Source organism: Acomys minous (genome assembly GCF_964271855.1).
Source record: "Acomys minous genome assembly, chromosome: 4".
Lineage (NCBI taxonomy): Eukaryota > Metazoa > Chordata > Mammalia > Rodentia > Muridae > Acomys > Acomys minous.
The window spans coordinates 68,547,978-68,566,052 of record NC_140486.1 but is presented as its reverse complement, the minus strand read 5'-3'; the positions used below and the strand labels follow the sequence as shown (position 1 = coordinate 68,566,052).

The following is an 18,075-nucleotide window of genomic DNA, read 5'->3' as shown; positions in this document are numbered from 1 at the left end:
TAATCAAGAAATGCCTTATAAAGCCCTACATAGTTGCCTATAGGCTGTCTGGTATAGGCGTTTTCTCTATTGGAGTTCCTCTTTCAGATAACTCTAGCACATGTCAAAAACAAAAAAACCAAAACCCAGAACAATTGACTCTGTGTCAGCTTGACACATGAACATATCACTGCTAAACTATAATCTTTCCTTTGTTGTTGTCCCTGAGATGCCCTTTCAATATTAGTATGACAACATAAAACTTTCCAATTTTTCCTTTTACTGAAAAAGTACTTTTCTTACATAATATATCTTGATTACAGTTTCCTTCCCTTTACTCCTCCCAGTTCCTCCCCACCTCTCCTCCCATATGGATCTACCCACTTTCTATCTCTCAGTAGAAAATAGACTTAGATGAAAATATAACAAAAATAAATATAATAAGATAAAACATAAACCACCACCTCAGAGTTGGACATGACAAACAGAAGGAAAAGAACACAAGAGAAAGCACAAGAACCAGAAATGGCACGCTCAGGAATCCCAATAGGCACACTCAGGAATCCCAAACACCACTAAACTGGAAGCCATACCATATGCACAGAGGACCTTGTACAGAACTGTACAGGCTGAGTACTTGCTGGTTCAGTCTCTGTGAGTTCACATGAGCTTTGGTCATGTTGAGTTTTAGGGGACCTAGTTTTCTTGGTATCCTCTATTCCCTTTGGGTCTTATTATTTTTCTTATACTCTTCCCACAGACAAGTCTGGTTGTGGGTTTCTGTATTTGTTCCCATTTGCTTCTCTGACAATAGCTGAACAAGACACTGATCTAAAGTATAGCAGAATGTCATTAGAAGTCATTTTTATCACTGTATAATCAGTAGTATTTGGTTTTACCTTAGGTCTTTGGGATATCTAGTATCTAGTTCTTGATCACCCAAGCAGTGTCAGCTATGGGTTTCATCTCATGCAGTTAACCTTAAGTCAAGTCCAAAAGATTTATTTATTTACTATTTATACAGTATTCTGCCAGCGTTTACATCTGCCCACCACAAGAGCACAGCAGATCTCATTGCAGATAGTCATGAGTCACTGGTTGCTGGGAATTGAACTCAGGACCTTTGGAAGAACAGATCATTCTCTTAATCTCTGAGCCATATTTCCAGCCATCATTAAAAAAAATTCTTAATATAAAAATTCATGCCACACAGTGGTGGCTCACGCCTATAATCCCAGCACTGGTGAGGCAGAGGCAAGCCGATCTCTGTGGGTTCTACAAAGCAAGTCCAGGACAGCCAGGGCTACACAGAGAAACCCTGTCTCAAAAAACAAACAAAACAAAACAAAATTATACAGTTTGTAAAAAAGCCCATTACTCAAGTCTATCTTTTCTTTAAAAGTCAAAAGTCTCTCAGCTGTAGGCTCCTTCCTATAACATAAAAATAACTTATATACTTTCTTACTTTAAAAGGAAAGGACCAGCATATATTACAATCAAAGCAAAGCTCAGTGTCTGACAACTTCTGAGCTCCAAAGCGTGGCATTTCTCCAACCATTTACACCACACACAGTTTCTCTTATAGTCTCAGGCCAGTTCTGCTCCCCAGCTGCTTCTGTCCTTTGCTGTCTTTCATGGTCCTGCCATCTCCAAAAGGCTGAGGTGTCCATGGGCTGCACTTCATCAATGGTCCCTTGGGCTCTCTTCAGGGACTTTGACCTGACCATATGGGATCAATAGTCTTCATGATTCCTTCAATTCTGGGGTCTCCACTGCAACTGAGACTATATCTTTACTAGTACCCTCTCCTGGCCTCTTCTCAGGGAATCCAGCCCTTTTTATTTAGCCTTGTAACTTCATGACCTCTTCATGTCTGACTCGTACGCATTACCAAGTTTGGGAGTCAGCATGAAATATAGCCTTGGCCTGCTCTGAACCACAGCCTCTGTGTGCTGACCCAAAAGAAGTATTCCCCAAAGATTTCATTTTAATGTGCCATTTAAAGCTGTACTGTATAGCCTTCAGGTAGAATCTTTGTATTGTATCAATAGCTTGTGTCACTAGGATTTTATAGCCCTAAGAAAATGAGTAGTATTTACCCCGCCTGGAAAACCTTAACCACTAGTTTAAGAATAATTAGCTTCTGGGCACATAGTATACACCTGTAATCCCAGCGCTTAGAGAGGCAGAGGCATGTGGATCTCTTGAGTTTAAGACCAGTTTAGGACAGCCAAGGCTACCCAGAGAAACCTTGTCTTGAAAAACAAAACAAAACAAACAAACAAGAATAACTACCATCTTAACTTTTTATTATACCAGTGGTTCTCAATCTTCCTAATGTTGTGACTCTTTAATACAGTTTCTCATGTTGTGGTGATCCTCAACCATAAAATTATTACATTGTTACTTCATAACTGTAATTTCTAAACTGTTATGAAAAACAATGTAAATATCTGATTTGTGGCTTCTGTGAAAGTATTGTTCTACCTCCCCCCAAGGGGCTCGTGACTCACAGATTGAGAACCACTGTGTTATACATTTATTATTTATCCTGCACACTTACCTACATTCATTCTTTAGCATAACTAGCATTACTGTCTGAATATTATATAGAAAGACAAAATTATCCTTTTTAAGCAGAAATAATAACCACTTAATTCCAGCTGAACTTACTTCAAAATTACCATTATTTTATAGACTTTAATTGTAATAGTATTTGTATGAAAGATTTGGGCTGGAATGTCCCTTTGTTGGGGAGGCCCAATGGCACTCGGAGGAAGGATAGCAGACTACCAAGAAAAGACTTGATACCCTAGCACCATATTCAGGGGGAGGAGGTCCCCCACAGCCACAGTCATAGGGAAGGGGGATTGGGGTGAAAGTGGGAGGGAGGGAGGAATGGGAGGATGCATGGGATGGGATAGAAAATGAGATGTAATAGGAATTATTTTTAATTTTCAATAAAAATGTGTTATTATTTTAAAAAAAGATATAGACAACCCAATAATGGGCCAATTTTATTCATAAAAAAAAAAAGAAAGAAAGATTTGGGCTGGACCTTTAAGTTCCCACTATTGTTTTAATTAATTACTTAATTTATATGTATGTACATTTGGTGTTTGGCCTACATGTGTGTCTGTGTGAGGGAATCAGATTCACTGGAACTTGAGTTACAGACAGTTGTGAGGCTACTCTGTGGGTGCTGGGAATTGTGTCCTGTGGAAGAGCAGCCAGTGCTCTTAAACTGGGAGCCACCTCTCCAGCCTCACCCGACTCCAACCACCATTTTTTTTTCTATTCTGGACATTAGTTACTTTTGAAAATCTGTTACTTGGTTAGTTATAATGTTCTAATTAATTATAGGCCAAACACTGAAATTTAAATGAAGCACAAAGTGGTCTTTAGTTTAGACCTTTTAATCCTGCTTGGTGGTTTTTGTCTTTTTAATTTTTTGTGGTTTTGTTGTTGCTGTTTGTTTGTTTGTTGTTTTATTTTGCTTTTCCAGGCAAAAGTTCTCTGTGTAGCCTTGACTGTCCTGGAACTTGCCCTGTAGACCAGGCTGGTCCTGCCTGCCTCTGCTTCCTGAGTGCTGGGATTAAAGGTGTGTGCCTCCACCCCCACCACCAGGCTCTGCTTGGTGTTTTTCCACTGGAGCTACAGCCTGTGATGTGGCTGTGGAGAAGTTTCACTCTCTAGCTGAAAGGTGCTGTGGTGGTCCCTTTAGATGGGATTCACCTGATGGCACTAATACAGCTTGGTCTGGACATCTAGTGGCTTTCAGACTCTTGGTACATGAAGACTTTAGTTGGTCCACAGAGATGGGAAGGAACATGATAATATTGGGGTTACCAGTTACTTAACAAAGGTGCTTAGGGAAAGGCACTCATCTGCAGTAGCTGGAAGAAGAAGGAGAAACTATGCCACAGGCAATTGTATCTGAATTAGTAAAGGAAACAGCATGATATGTGATATAGTTAAGATTTAGAATGCCTGTGTTTCTTTTTAATCTAGTGTTTATTGTCCCCTTTAAATTAAATTTCTGTCCATAAAGTGTCTCCAGAGTTTCTGAACACACAGAAATGGTAAAGATCAAGTATTTAAAAAACCACTGTTAGTGTGTTTAACCTCTATGCTTGGCCTATAATGTATTCCACATTTTATCTTGTATTATTTAACTTTAAAGACCATTTGGGAATTCTTGTATTAAGCTTCAAGTAAAATAAGTAGCACTAATACATCCTTCTTCCTTAAACCATGTAATACTCTTTTGATCTAGTTAAATACCAACAATAAAAATTTAATTTAAAAAGAATCTTGGGCATATGAGATCTCTTAGTCTGAGTTAATTGAAGCAGTCATAAGCATGAGGATAAAATGGAGATGAAGTCGTGCTGTGCTGGGTTCCAAGCCAGGCGCTCACCATTGAGCTCAGTGTTTTGTTTTGTTTTGTTGCTGGAAGAGTTTTCCCCCAGGTGTTGACTGCTGAGATGAGTAAATGGCAGGCTAAGTATTGATTGCCCACAACAGACCACAGATAAGGATATTTATATTATAGAGGGAGCCAGGTGGCCATAGGTGTAGAAAACTAGAAAACACTATTTTTATACTCTAGCATACCAGGATAAATGAGACAGTTTGAATGTTGTCTTTTGATGAAATACTTAAGATAAGACATTATAGGGTTGGTTTTTTTTTTAATTACAGCTCTCATTTGTAAATTGTATGCTTTCCCAGTACTTAGTAGGCTAAGGCTGGATGATCTCAAGTTCCAGAGCAGCCAGGTCTGTATAAAAAGAACCTGGTTAAAAATGGATTAATGATAAATGAATAAATTATATACAAAATTATTTTGAGTAAAGCTTCTAAATTTAGATTTTATAAAGGCATCTCCAAACCAGGGCTTCATAATTTTAATGTTTCCCATTTTATTATGTTCTGTTTGAATAGAAGTGTTTTAGTTTGTTAAGAATAAGCCAGTCTAGCCATTGGAGCTTTTTTCCTAGCTGTCATTTTCAGTGAGGTGATTGTTTCTTGCTTTTTATCTAAGACTTAATTACTCATATTTATGTCTACTAAGATAGGAAATAACTTAACTAAGGGAGATTGAATTATAGGTAATGGTATATTCTAATGGGTTCTTTTTCCTATTTTTAGGATCTATTTGACTTAATTATTTTTCCTGTCTCTGAATAGGCTTGCTAAGGAAATCTTTCTGAAATGTAAATATCTAATCATCTCTCAAATTTTAAGGTTGATTAAAGTTTCTGGCTTTCATTTTATTTGCTAGTTTGTTTAACAGAATCAAAAATATTGTCTTCTGAAACCTAGTTTCCTATGTGTGTTGTACTTAATCCTTTTTTGTATTGTTTATCAAATGCCTAATGCAAGATGTATTCTCCAGACTCATAAGACCTTTTCCCTCCTAGGGAAGTGAAAATTATGTCTTGTCTACTGATACCAGATCACAGCTCAAATTTCTTGAAAAGCTAGATCAATTGGAGAAACAGAGGAAGGACTTAGAAGAAAGAGAGATGTTACTAAGGGCAGCCAAGGTAAAACACTGTGTGATTTCCAGGAATGTGGCCTGACAATGGGATCATGGTTGGCTTGGTCATTGGTTGACAGTCTTGCTTTTATTAAGCCTTTATATTTCTCTTGAATTTTCTAAAATGAAATCACTAATAGAATGTCTCACAACCAAAATAGTGTTTCTGATAGCTTTCAGGTACTGTAGTCAATGAGTCATAATCTCCTGTTTCCTCCCTCATGTGCTCATGTACTGATACCATTCTTATCCACCTGCCCTACTCCCAGGGGAGACTTTTATAAAACTTTTAGACTCATTTAAGATACTATTTGGAATGTACCAAGTTGAAGTTAACAATTTTTAAAAGACAGGAAGATTGGAAAAATTAGGAATAAGTTGGAATATATGAAACAAAACATAACTTGGTGGAAAGGGAGTAGAGAGCGGGAGTAAGAGAAAAGGCAGGTGGAGCAATAGACCTAGGTTTTCCTTTTAAGCGGTTCTGTAGGACTAGTAATGGCTGGGTATCACAAAAAATTTCAGTTCCACTGTAGTTTTATGTTTGTGCCTCCACACTTCATCATAGACATAGTTGGAGCCTCGCACAAAATTGTGAAGGCTGCATACCATGGTCTTAATTTTTGTTTGAGGACCTTACTTTTAATTTCTCATGTTTCTGAAAGGTTTTTTTTCAGCTGCATACTAATATCTTTTTTATTTTTGAGACAGTCTCACTGTGTAGCTCTGGTTGACCTGGAACTTTCTGTTTACACTAGGCTGACCTCAAACTCAGAGACTGGCCTCCCTCTTCCTCCTGAGTGCTGACGTTACAGGCATGGACCATCACACTCAGCTCACCAACCGCTATTTTCATCATTTTAGTCTCCTGATGAGATGGGATCTATGTAGTATATAGCTCAGGTTGCCTTTGAACTCGCTCTATTGCTTTCTCTGAAGTGACAAGTGTCAGTCATGATACTTGGCTCTAATTGTTTCTTTGATTTATTTTTGAAACAATTTTTTATACTTACAGTATCAAAACTATACACTTTGCACCTTTTCTAAGAATTCTTTCATTTTCTCCACATTTTCTTACAAGTTTTGCATCCCTACTCTTTTCCCCGCCCTTTGCATACTGCTTACACAGACACACTTTAGTCTGTCCTTTTACCTTAGTTAAGAGGTTTTAGTATATTTACAATTATGTAATTGTCTATACTAGACAGTGCAGAGAATCTTTGGAGGGCAGTCCTGAGATAGGAGCTGTCACTCTTAGACACCCTACTGTATACTAGTAAAAATAAGCATTCTGCCTATTCCGCAGTGTAACAGTGCTGCCCATTGCCCAGACACCTGCTCACATTTCACTGCCCGTCTCGCTTGTCTCTTTTCTTTGTGTTTTATTTTTCTTTTCAGAAATTCATGTTACTTCAGGCAATCTCACTCTTTTTTATGCACTCATTCCTTTAGCACTTTTCAAGACCTTACTTTCAACCCACTTTCTACATCATGGCCCTCTCGTTACTTCCTTGTGACTTTATGTAAGTCATGTACCTTTGCTGGGAATGCACGGAAGTGATGATACTTTTTTTTTTTTCTGAGCTAATAATCTCAAAAGACAGCCTAATAACCTGGGCATGTAGTTGTTTGCCAGTTCTTTCCACTTTCAATGACCATTTTCCTTTGTAGTTTTTTAGTTTTTCATAGATTACTTTCATGTTCAGAAATGTCAGCATCTCTTCCTCATCTAATTTTCATACATCAGTCTTAGCAAGTCCCTGAGTCAGCCACTTCTTTGAGGATCACATGATGCTAATTGTTTGTTCTCATTAACTTTCCTTCACAGAGTACCTCTCTTTTATATGAAAAGGCTTTCTTTTCCTCCCTGTTCATGGAAATATGAACCTGTAGATTTCTATTTAATTCAACTGTCTGTATGACCTTTACTATTATGATTTATTTTGATGCTCAAAATGCCTCTAGGTGGGAGACCCTTCTAACCTAAGCACTACTGTTCCTTCTTGTGTCTCCACTGAGCATGTCCTACTTTTTTTTTGTCATTATGATATTTCAGATCCAAGCTTTGCTCTTCCTGCCTCCATCCTGGAATCAGCCATTTCTATAGGCAATTCTGCTTCTTTTTACTTAAAGATGCTGGTCTGAAGCCAGTATTAGAGCACACACTGTGTTCATTGCTTAACACTGTCATTACATACAGGATATAATAGTGGATAGCTATAGGAAATATTGGTATGAAGTGTGTATATTTACTCATACAAGTATCTACAATGTTTTCTATGTCTCTCTCTATATATTATAAAATCACGAGTTCATAGGGATGCCTCTAACTTTATCCTTTACCTCATTCTTTTTATCTATAACCTATCCACTTTATAAAACTTTTCTCTTGCTTGCAAGATGGCTCAGGGAGTAAGAGCACTTGCTGCCAAGCCTGATGACCAGAGTTTGATCCCTGGGTTCTACATGGTGGTAGGAGAAACCCAACTACCATAAGTTGTTCTCTGACCTATACACTTGTCAGTGGGCTTCATGAGTGTACACATTCATTCATTCATATTGTCTTTCTCTCTCCCTCTCTCTGAATAATTGAAGATTTTTTTCTCCAGGAGTCAGGAAGCTTGTTTTGTTATCCTTGGCTTATGTCCTCAGTCAATGTATGCATTCGATCAGTGAGAGTCATATGTCACCAGCTTAGCTGATTGGCCCTTGTCTACTATTTTATTGGCCGTGCTCCTTGCCAGTACACTCTCTGGCCTTGTCTCACTGAGACACCCTAAACCTCCACAAGGATATGGGTACCATGACATTGACACTGCCTTGTTTTCTCAGCCCCAACACTGACCCCTGTGCTAGGAAGGTCAGGGAGATGGGACAGGAAAGTAGTCTTTCTTGAGCTTGAAGTATTATACGCAAGAATTCAGCTATCATAACAAGGTAGTTTTTGGTTATTTATTTCTTTTTAAAAAATTTTTTAAAAAAATGTATGTACATTGGTATTTTGCTTGCATGTATGTCTGTATGAGGGTGTCGGATTCCCTGGAACAGGAGTTGCAGACAGTTGTAAGCTGCCATGTGGGTGCTGAGAATTGAACTTGGATCCTCTGGAAGAGCAGCCAGTGCTCTCGTTGGAGAGCCATCTCTCCAGCCCATGGTTCTTTATTTCTAATTACTATGAAATAAATAAAATCATAAATTATTAAATACTAGTCTAGTTATTATTTATATAAGCTATTATACTAGCTTTCAGTCTCTTTGGCTTTTCTTCCTTTTTGAGACAGAGCACTAAATACTGGGATGCGCTGGGTTTTAGTCCTGTACCTTCTCCGTCTTTGTGCTCTCCTAAGATCGTACTTGTAGCTCAGCCTACATTCTGAAACTCTCAGCACGTACAATTACTACTTATTTGGTATCATTTTTCTAGCTAATAAGAACTTTCTTTTTTGTTTGATTTTTAAAAATTAGTATTATAATTATAATCCCCTCACTCTTCCTATTCCCACCCTCCTTCTTCCGCCCTATTCCCCTCCCCTAGACCTCTGACATGTGGGGGCCCTCTTCCCTTACTTTCTGACCACCACCTCTCAGGTCTCATCTGGATAACCTGCATCCCCTTCCCCTGTGTTCCCACAGGACCTCTCTGCCAAGGGGCAGAGTTCATGCAGGGGCAGTGTCATCTTCCCCCTCCCCGCCCCGCTCTCTAATGGGACATTCAAACTGCATATGTCCAAACAGATTCCCCACTTTTCTTCTCCCTTAATATGCCTTTTTCTCACTGAATTAATGAGACCCCAATTTACCCCAAGTTTATGGAAAAAACTCAGATGTTATCTTTAACTTGTTTATTTTTCCTCCATGATTTACTCTGTCTAGGATACAGTATCCATCTTCTTTTCATCACATTGCCATCATTCTAGTTCAAGATATCTTTTCCTTGAATTTTGATTTCTTCTAACTGATCTTTTCTTTCTACATCCATTCATCAGAATGCTTTTCATAATAAAAATGCATGGCTTTGCAAGGTGTGGTGGCTCATGCCTTTAATCCCAGAACTTGAGCGACAGAGGCAAGAGGCTCTTTCTGTGTCAAGGCCAGCCTGGTCTACAGAGTGACCTCTAGGACAGCCAGACATACAGGATAGACTGGGTCACAAGAACAAAATATAGCTTCTAGTTATTTCTTGTTGGCTGTACTTGTTCAAACTTCTTACAAGACTTCAAAATGCCTTTACCTCTCTTTGAGTTCACTTCTTCACTCATTCCAGTCTTCCCACTAAAGTGTATGTATTCCAAGCTTGTGTCCATCTTAGGATATTCAGCCTTTGATTTGGCATCTAAAACTGACAGTTGAATTACTTCTCCCTAGATATGTAGTCATTAGGTCTTCCCCTGCAGTTAGGATTCCTCTCAGTTGCTTAGGCCAGAATCTAGATATCATCCTTTTTTCCTCTTTAGTTTGTACCCTAGATCTAGTCCACCACCAATCTGCTTGACTTAACTTTCAAAATGGGGTTTGAACCTGTTTGTGTTTGTCCTCTTCGCTGTTCTAAGCTGCTGTCATCGTTCCCTCAGTCATCCTCTGTTCACAGCACTTGCTTGAGAGGAGTGTTGTCATTATGTGGGCACCTGCGCCCTCAGTCATAGGTTAATACAGTAAGAGCTCTGTACGCCTGGTGGAGCCCTTTCTAAAGGGTTGTTCCAATGTACTCTCATTCTTGTGCTCTGCAATAATAGTCCTCCTCCAGTGGCTGATTGTTAAGGCAACACTTGACCTCCTTTTTTATCTCCTTTAAATTTTCTGTGTCCTTCAAACACTTGGTCATCTGGTCTGTTCTCAAACTTGCTGTCTTTTTAAGGCTTTGATATTACTATGACTTCTGTTTGAATGTTCTTCCCTAATGTCTTGATGTGATTGCCTGTTTCTTGTTATTCAGACTTAGATGTCTAACCCATTACTTGAGTAAAGAAGTATCTACCACATTCCTTGTGTTCATTTTTACCACACTTTTTATAGCATGCATCAGTATCAATAGGATTATTTTATTACATGCAATAGAGGTCCTAAAACTCTAATAAAAATATTGGAATGTTTTTCCTACTTCTTTCAGAAATTACTCTTTCAAGAGAGTTGGTTAAAGGATAGGTGAGTTCTTGATTTTAATAGCTATTGAAATATCATATGCTTTTCCAAAATGGCTTCACCTAAAGATGAGCCAGTGTGGTTTATTTTCATTCATTTGAACCCACACTTCTTTTCCTTTTTTTCTTTTGTTCAGTCCAGTTTTCATTTTGCCATGTTCCAGCAAGAACAATGTCATGCCTTGACTGGACCTGACTGACATTGTTAGCATCATTTTCAGTATGTGTTTCCTTCAGGCTAGAACTGCAGCAGCCGGCCCAGATTGGGAGGGGGGGGGCATGAGGGCTGGAGTGCAACTAGACTAGATCGAGGCAGTACCCTTGGAGCTAGGGTTTTCAATCACAAGAGAAATCATCATTTATTAAATATTTAACAGCAATGCTAGTGTTTAGATAATTTCTATTAAATTTTTCTTTTCCTTTGACAGAGCCGCTCCAATAAAGAAGATCCAGAACAGCTGAGATTAAAACAGAAAGCCAAAGAGGTAGGACTTTCAAGTTACCGTTCTGGTCTTTGTGTTTGAGGGAAGGTTGGCAGCCTCTCTCTTGGCAATTAGGTCAGGGTTTATTTTACTGTTGCATACCATTTGCAAAAGCCTTGGGGAAGGACAGGAACTGCTGAAGGCAAGGGCAGTGCTTCAAATGAGGTCAGTGAGCTATGTGCTCTCCTTTTAAAATTTATTTTCAAGGCTTAGGCCCGTCTGGAAATGGCTCTTTGTAAACTGCAACCATATACTTGGAGGAATATAGTGTGGGATTAAAAGAAAGAAAGAAAGAAACTTTTGAGATTTAGCATCTGGGACTGTACAATAGGCTACATTTTTCCAGGGTAATTGTTCGTTTTGTAAATCTGATACTGCTTATAATTCTTTGGCTGGGAGGCGGTACTGGGATTTAGTTTTAAATGGAAAATGCCTCTGGCTTTTAATTTTCTGGGCCCAGCAGTTTTCTGTTCTGGAATGGAGCCCTTGTTTCACACAGTTCATGTTTAGCTGCAGGGGTTTTAGTTTATAGCTTAGACTGGTTAAGCTTTTACTCCCAGAGGCCTCTGCATAGCAACTGTAGAAATCAACAAATAAGTTCATTTATGTCTGCAGCCTCCTCTCAGTAGCTGACTTTTTACATTTCCCAATATCCATTTCCTGACTTCTCTAGCCTCAGAGAAAAAAGCTCCACTAATTGGAGCTTATTTTAATTGAGCCTTAATATTGGATCTCACTGGAGTTGCCCCCAGAGCTACTGAGAACAGAATGAAATGAAAGTACCTAAGGTTGAAGAGGGTGTGTGTGTGTGTGTGTGTGTGTGTGTGTGTGTCTGTGTGTGTGTGTGTGTGTGTGTGGTTTTTCACTTGACCTACAGATTCTTTTCCCTCCTGAATAAATCATCAAGTCTGTTCACATTCCTGGTTAAGGAACTGACAGCAGATGATAATAAAGACAATTGAGGTGTGAGACGTGTGATATGGAGCTGAAGAAATTGGTTTCTATAGTTACTTGACTGATTTCATGCAATTTTTAAGGATCTTTGTGCTAAATAAGAGTGATTTCCTGAGCAACCTTTTTCCTTAACTGTGCCTCTTGAACTATGAAATTTGTTGTTCTCAGCATTGCTGCACTAGGCGCCTAGGTGCCAGCAGCAGCAGGTTATTTATTAATGTTCTAAGGCCCTTATTGTTTGGATTGATGTAGGAGCTGAGGCAAAACACATGGAAATCTAGTAAGATTCTTAGAATCAACGTATTGTATTATCTTGAACATAATGAAAATATATGAACTTTGGGTAAAGGGGTATAAAGATTAGGATAAGAAAGAAAGAACATTAAAGTGTTAGAATTAGTTATTTTTAAAAAATTGTTTCTTATTCTAATTTATTTCCCCTGGAAATTCATCTAACTGTTAACCTGAGAACCGTGTCTAGCATTCTTTCTAAGCAAACCTAGATTAATGTTAGATATTTTTAGCTATGCCTTTTGTCATTGCTCTAAATCCTGGATATGTCTTCTTGCTTTAATTTAAAAAACGGTTGGATACTTATCTCTCTCCCCCTCTCTAAAGGATTCTCTTTTTCTATCTCTCAGAAAGTGTTAATTATCTTATCTTGTACGATGTTACTTCATAAACATGGGTACTTAGAGTTTGTTTTTTTTGTTTTTTGTTTTTTGTTTTTTGTTTTTTTTTTGGTCTTCAGTTTGGAAAGAGATGATTTTATTTGGTTCATATTTTTGGTGTTGTGTTTATTCGATGAAGTGAATAGACAGACAGCAATCTTCAAACAACATTGTCTGGTAGGGTGTGGCTTCTTTTCCTGAAAGTAAGGGGTACCAAACCTGTTTTGAAGTCTTCTAACAGTAACTCCACTGTGATAAAAAAAAGAAATAAAACTTCTTAGCCTAGGTCTAAGAAGAGAGCCATTCTCTATTATTTATTGACTTCAAAGTTGTTGTTAGTTTGAAAGTTAAATATTGTCATTTTTATCTTCCTTCTGTTCTGTAGAGCTGTAACTTAACTGTACAAAATCATTCCCTTTTAGAGTCACACACACATGGGTTACTGTACTGTCTTTATAAAAATATTGTCCCTACCTTACTCCTGAGTTGAAGTATTCTCTTCATAGTCATTTATAAAGTTGTGCACTTACAGAAGTTGTAGTACTGTGGTTTGTTCTTTCAGTATTAACTAGGAAGTATTACTGCTTAACTGTTAAGCTTGCTGCTCTTTTTTGGTAGTTGCTCTGTTAGAACAGCTTTGTTTCCTCTTTGCAAACTGGTTATAGGAAAGTGGACGAACTAACAACAGCATTATAAATACAGAATTCCAAATTGTAAGCTTTGTCTGTGCTTGGAGATGTTTCAACAGTAGTGTTTGTCATGTTTCAAGTCATGCCTAAACCTGGACTTTGAATTGTTAAAGACTGCAGCTTTTATATTGATAGATCTCCTGGGTTTTTCATCTTTTTTTTCCTAAAATAGTTTTAGAAACTTTATTTTTTATGACAATCTGTTAAATTGGCAGGTTTTTCTGAAAATGTCTAGTGATTGCTTTTATTCTTGTATTGACTTCTTCAAATGTTGCCATTCTCAACTTTAGTTTTGCCTTCAGCCTAGTCTCAGCCCATTACAGTGGCTCCTGCTGCGTACTGTTGCCATTGACCAGCCATTTGGAAACCTTATGGCTGTCTGGCAAAATGTCTGTGGCCATTCAAATATTTTATCTTAAACTTGAAGGGTATCTCTTCCCATTTTCAATGTGTGGTGTTTTTTGTTTGTTTTGCTTTGCTTTAAGTGTTGTTTTTGTTGTTGTTTCTCTAAAAACAATTTTCACAGCTACAATTTCAGGGTTAATAGTTTTTCTAAAATGTAGATGTTGGCATTCTTCCATTTGACCCTCTATTTGTAAAGCTTTAAAGTACATTACTAGTTGTCAGATTCTAATTCCAAATAAGCAGGCTTAATCCACCTGCCGACTTGTCTGAAATGTATGTTGTATGTTATGTGTTGTGGATTAGTATCTAGTTTTCCCTTAGTACATCAACCCAATTCTGCAGAGTGAGCCATTTGACCTTAAAATTTAAGCATCCTGATTTCTTAAAGAGTTTTAAAAATATGTCTTATGGCCCTTATATCCATTTAGAGTTCTTTCTTTTTTTAAAAAAAATTTGAGTTCAATGGATCTTTGCAGAGTGGAGCAAAGAATTCATTCATTTTCTTTTTAACACTTCAAGGCATTCGCACTTTCATTTTATATCAGACAATATATGGGAAGAAAAGAACTACAGCAGTGTGTGTGCTGGCACATTGACTTTGCATAGCAACCTGTGGGGGAAGTGACTAAAATGCATAACAGGTTAGAAACATATACTCTGAAATAGGATTTTTTTCTTCTAAATAAATTATGAAACTGAAAACTCAGGGTATAATTCTCCATAGACCACTATTGTGTAATTAATAGCATGCTTCAGATAAAGCCTCATTTCTGAATAGAAAGTATGTTTTGAGAAAGGCAATGAAAATTTTGTTAGTGTCGTCTTTTGCTGTTTTACTATTTATTTATTTATTTATTTATTTATTAGACACGGCTGCCTTGGTACACTCAGTGTAGACTAGGTTGGCTTGGAACTCATAGAGCTCCTCCTCTATGAATTTGGGGGCCTCCGCCTCCCAAATTCTGGGATTAAAGGTGTGTGCATCAATACAGTTGGGAGGACATTGTTTTATTCTGTTTCTCTCCTTACGTAACCCTGGAACTTTCTGTGTAGACCTTTTTGAGGCTGACCTTGAACTTAACAGAGATCCGCTTGCCTCCGCTTCCTGATTTCTGGGATTAAAGGCAAGTGCCACTATGCCCGGCCCATCTGAGTGGTTCTTACACATTACCAGGTTTAGCTGCTATCATGAGACAGTGTCCCTGTGCTGACCCTGAGTAGGCACTCCCAGGTTTTCTCTCCAGTGGTGCTCTCTCTTCTTATTCACTGCTGGTTTCTCAGCTCCAACTAACCAACATCAATTACTCACTTCAGTGTTGCTGGTCTCTTGTTAATCATGACTGATTCTTCAGCCCCAGCTGACCAGACTACAGGTTAAATTCTGAATGTAACATAAATAATCCCAGAAGAGTCTTTGCTTCCCTCTGAAACTTCACAAGCCAGTCAGGCCTTCATCATCTGCCTTGTTCTCTTTAAAACTCCCACAACAGATTCCTTCTATGTCTTCCCTAATATACACCGTCAGACCTGTCATAGCAGTAGCTCGTGACCTGGTACCAATCAGGGTTTTCAGTTGCTGTGATTAAGACCATGACAATAAGCAGCAGCTTGGGGAAGAAAGGGTTTCTTTAAACTTATACATCCCAATCATGGTGCATCCTGAAGGGAGCTGGAGGTAGAAGCTCAAGGCAGGCACCTGGTGTAGGAACTGAAGCAGAGACTGAGGTTCACTACGCACTGACTTGCTCCTCATGGCTTGCTCGGCCTGCTTTTTTATAGCACCCAGGACTTGCAGCCCAGGGGTGGCACCACTCATAGTGAGTTGAGCCCTTCATATCAATAATCAATTAAGGAAATTCACCACAGCCCAGTCTGGTGGGAGCATGTTCTCAGCTGAGGTGTTTCCCCTCAGCCCCAAATGACTCTAGCTTGTGTTGACATAAAAGTAGCCTTTCATTTTTAAATGTATCTGTCACAGATCAGAAGGTTTTAATTTGATGAAGACCAGTTTGTCAGTGCTTTTATGAATAAATATGCCATATCTAAGAAGTCTCAGCTAGATTCCCAACTTGTGACAATTTTCTGTATGCTCTTTATAGACTTTATGCTTCTGTACCTTGTGTTAATTTTTGTATAACATTTGAAGTTCTGTTCCGGATTGAATGTTCTTAAACTTTATTTTATACGAAAGTGGTTATTTACCCCTCCCTCCCTCCCTCCCTCCCTCCCTCCCTCCCTCCCTTCCTTCTTTCCTTCCATCCTGCTTTCCTCCCTTTAAGACAGGGTTTCTCTGAGTAGCCCTGGTTGTTCTGGGACTCACTCTGTAGACCAGGCTGGCCTTGAACTCAGAGATTCCTCTGCCTCTGGGGTTTTTAAAAGGAGTAGAATTAAAGGTGTGATCCACCACTGCCTTTTTTAAATTTTTTGTTTTATTTTGGGGCTTTTTCATTTCTTGAATAGATGTAATGTTAGATAGTTGGGTGGTAAGGACAGATTTTGTATGTGTGATAGAAAAGAAGCAGTTTACTTTAAAAGTGGGGGGCTGGGTACTCTCAAGGTAGAAGTGGATTAGTAAGCTGGGAAGGCAGCTCCTCCAAGTCTTGATACAAAAGTTCTGATCCTTTGTGACCATTTACGTAGCACCCACCTTCCAGGAGCTCCAGGTGTAGGCCTGGCGTAGGCCATCGCTGCACTTCGCTTTGCGGTGCTGCATAGTGTACCTCTGTATGCCAAGCAAGTGCCCTCCACTGAGTTATAACTCTAGTCTCATATAAACCTTAAAACCAGTTTGTCCCTAGTCACCAGAAATGCCTGCTGGAATTATGTTAAATACTAGGGTAAATCTGCAGAAAATCCTTTTGGTGTATAAGGCAGAGCCTCACACATACTAGATAGGTGCTCTGCCCCTGAACCATGTCCTCAGCTTACAAAATCTTTATCAAGTTCAATTTAGCAATTCCAGGACACAGCATGTCTCTTCATTTGTTTTTCTTCTGTGATTATTTTGTGGCTTGAAGCATACAGATAACTTATTCTTCCGCTCTTTATTTCAATGTATGTTTGTTTCATTGAAACAAGTATCACCTGTTCCTTACTGATATTTGGGTAGATGATTATTATTGTTTGTGGCAACTTTGCATCTTTCAGTTTTGCTAAATGCATTCATTACAACTAGGGTAATTTTTGTTTTCTGTTTTGCCTTGCATTTATTTGTATATGAGTATATGGGTATGTATGTACATACTCTCAGTACATATATGTGTGGAGGCCAGAAGTTAACTTGGGAAGCTGGTTTTCTTTCTACCACGTGGGTCCTAAAGATTGAATCTCAGGTGATCAGGTTCAGCAGCAAGCATCTTACCAAACCTATCTGAGCCATCTTGCCTACTAGCCATGATTGGAGAGGTGAGGGGCTGTTGTTGATGATGATATTTTTCATACACTTTTTCTGCATAAATAATGATGTAGTCCTCTTTGAATTTTTTCTGAGCTTCCTGTTGGCATCATCTTCAACTACAGTTATATACCAAATCCATATTAATGCCCAGAGCATGCTCTTGTTCCAGTTGTGTCTGGTTTCTTTTCTTTGTGCTGGTTAAACTGTACTAGAACTATAGAATTGTAGAACCAACTAAAACTATGGTCATTTTCTAGATGATTTTGTTGGCTTGTTTGTTTTGTTTTAGAAATTTTCTAAAACATCTGTAAAGAAAGAGTTATTTACATGGTGAGTTTAAAAACCTTCCTTGCAGCAGGTATAGGTCCTTATTTAGTGTGACTAACCTGAAGATGCCATATATCTATAGGGAAGGTGTAGAACTCTTTTTTTTTTTTTAACTCTACTTTATTTGGGTGTTTAGCCTTCAACCTCCCTTCCCACCAGCCAGCCCTGCGTAGAAGAGAGAAGGTTAGTGGGAGAGGGGCCTCCTTTACTTCTCCCGGCTGTGTAGGGTCAAAGGGTCTTTGGTCTATACCAGTCTTCATCAACAGCAGACGCAGCCAGCAGTCTCCTCCAAGCCTCTGAGGCACTTTCCTCTGTTTCTCTGCTCTAAATTGCCACACCATCCATGTTTGGTCTCCAAACTGCTACACACAACATGACACTCCAAGTTCTCTCTGAGCGCTCATTTATACCCTCAGAGTCCTAGGACGACATGCCCCTCTCCATGTCACACTTGGGATTAAATAAAAAAACATATTTACATAACATAA

General features: G+C 38.6%; 1 protein-coding gene across 2 annotated transcripts in view; it reads left to right on the top strand.

Moving 5' to 3' along the window:
• Positions 1–18,075, top strand: part of TAF4B (TATA-box binding protein associated factor 4b) — a 108,851-nt gene that overhangs the window by 66,245 nt on the left and 24,531 nt on the right. For both annotated transcript variants that reach the window (XM_084780218.1, XM_084780217.1), the window contains 2 exons: positions 5,406–5,531; positions 11,091–11,147. In XM_084780218.1, coding sequence (XP_084636344.1) covers positions 5,406–5,531; positions 11,091–11,147 — 183 coding nt within the window. The remainder of the gene's footprint in view (positions 1–5,405; positions 5,532–11,090; positions 11,148–18,075) is intronic.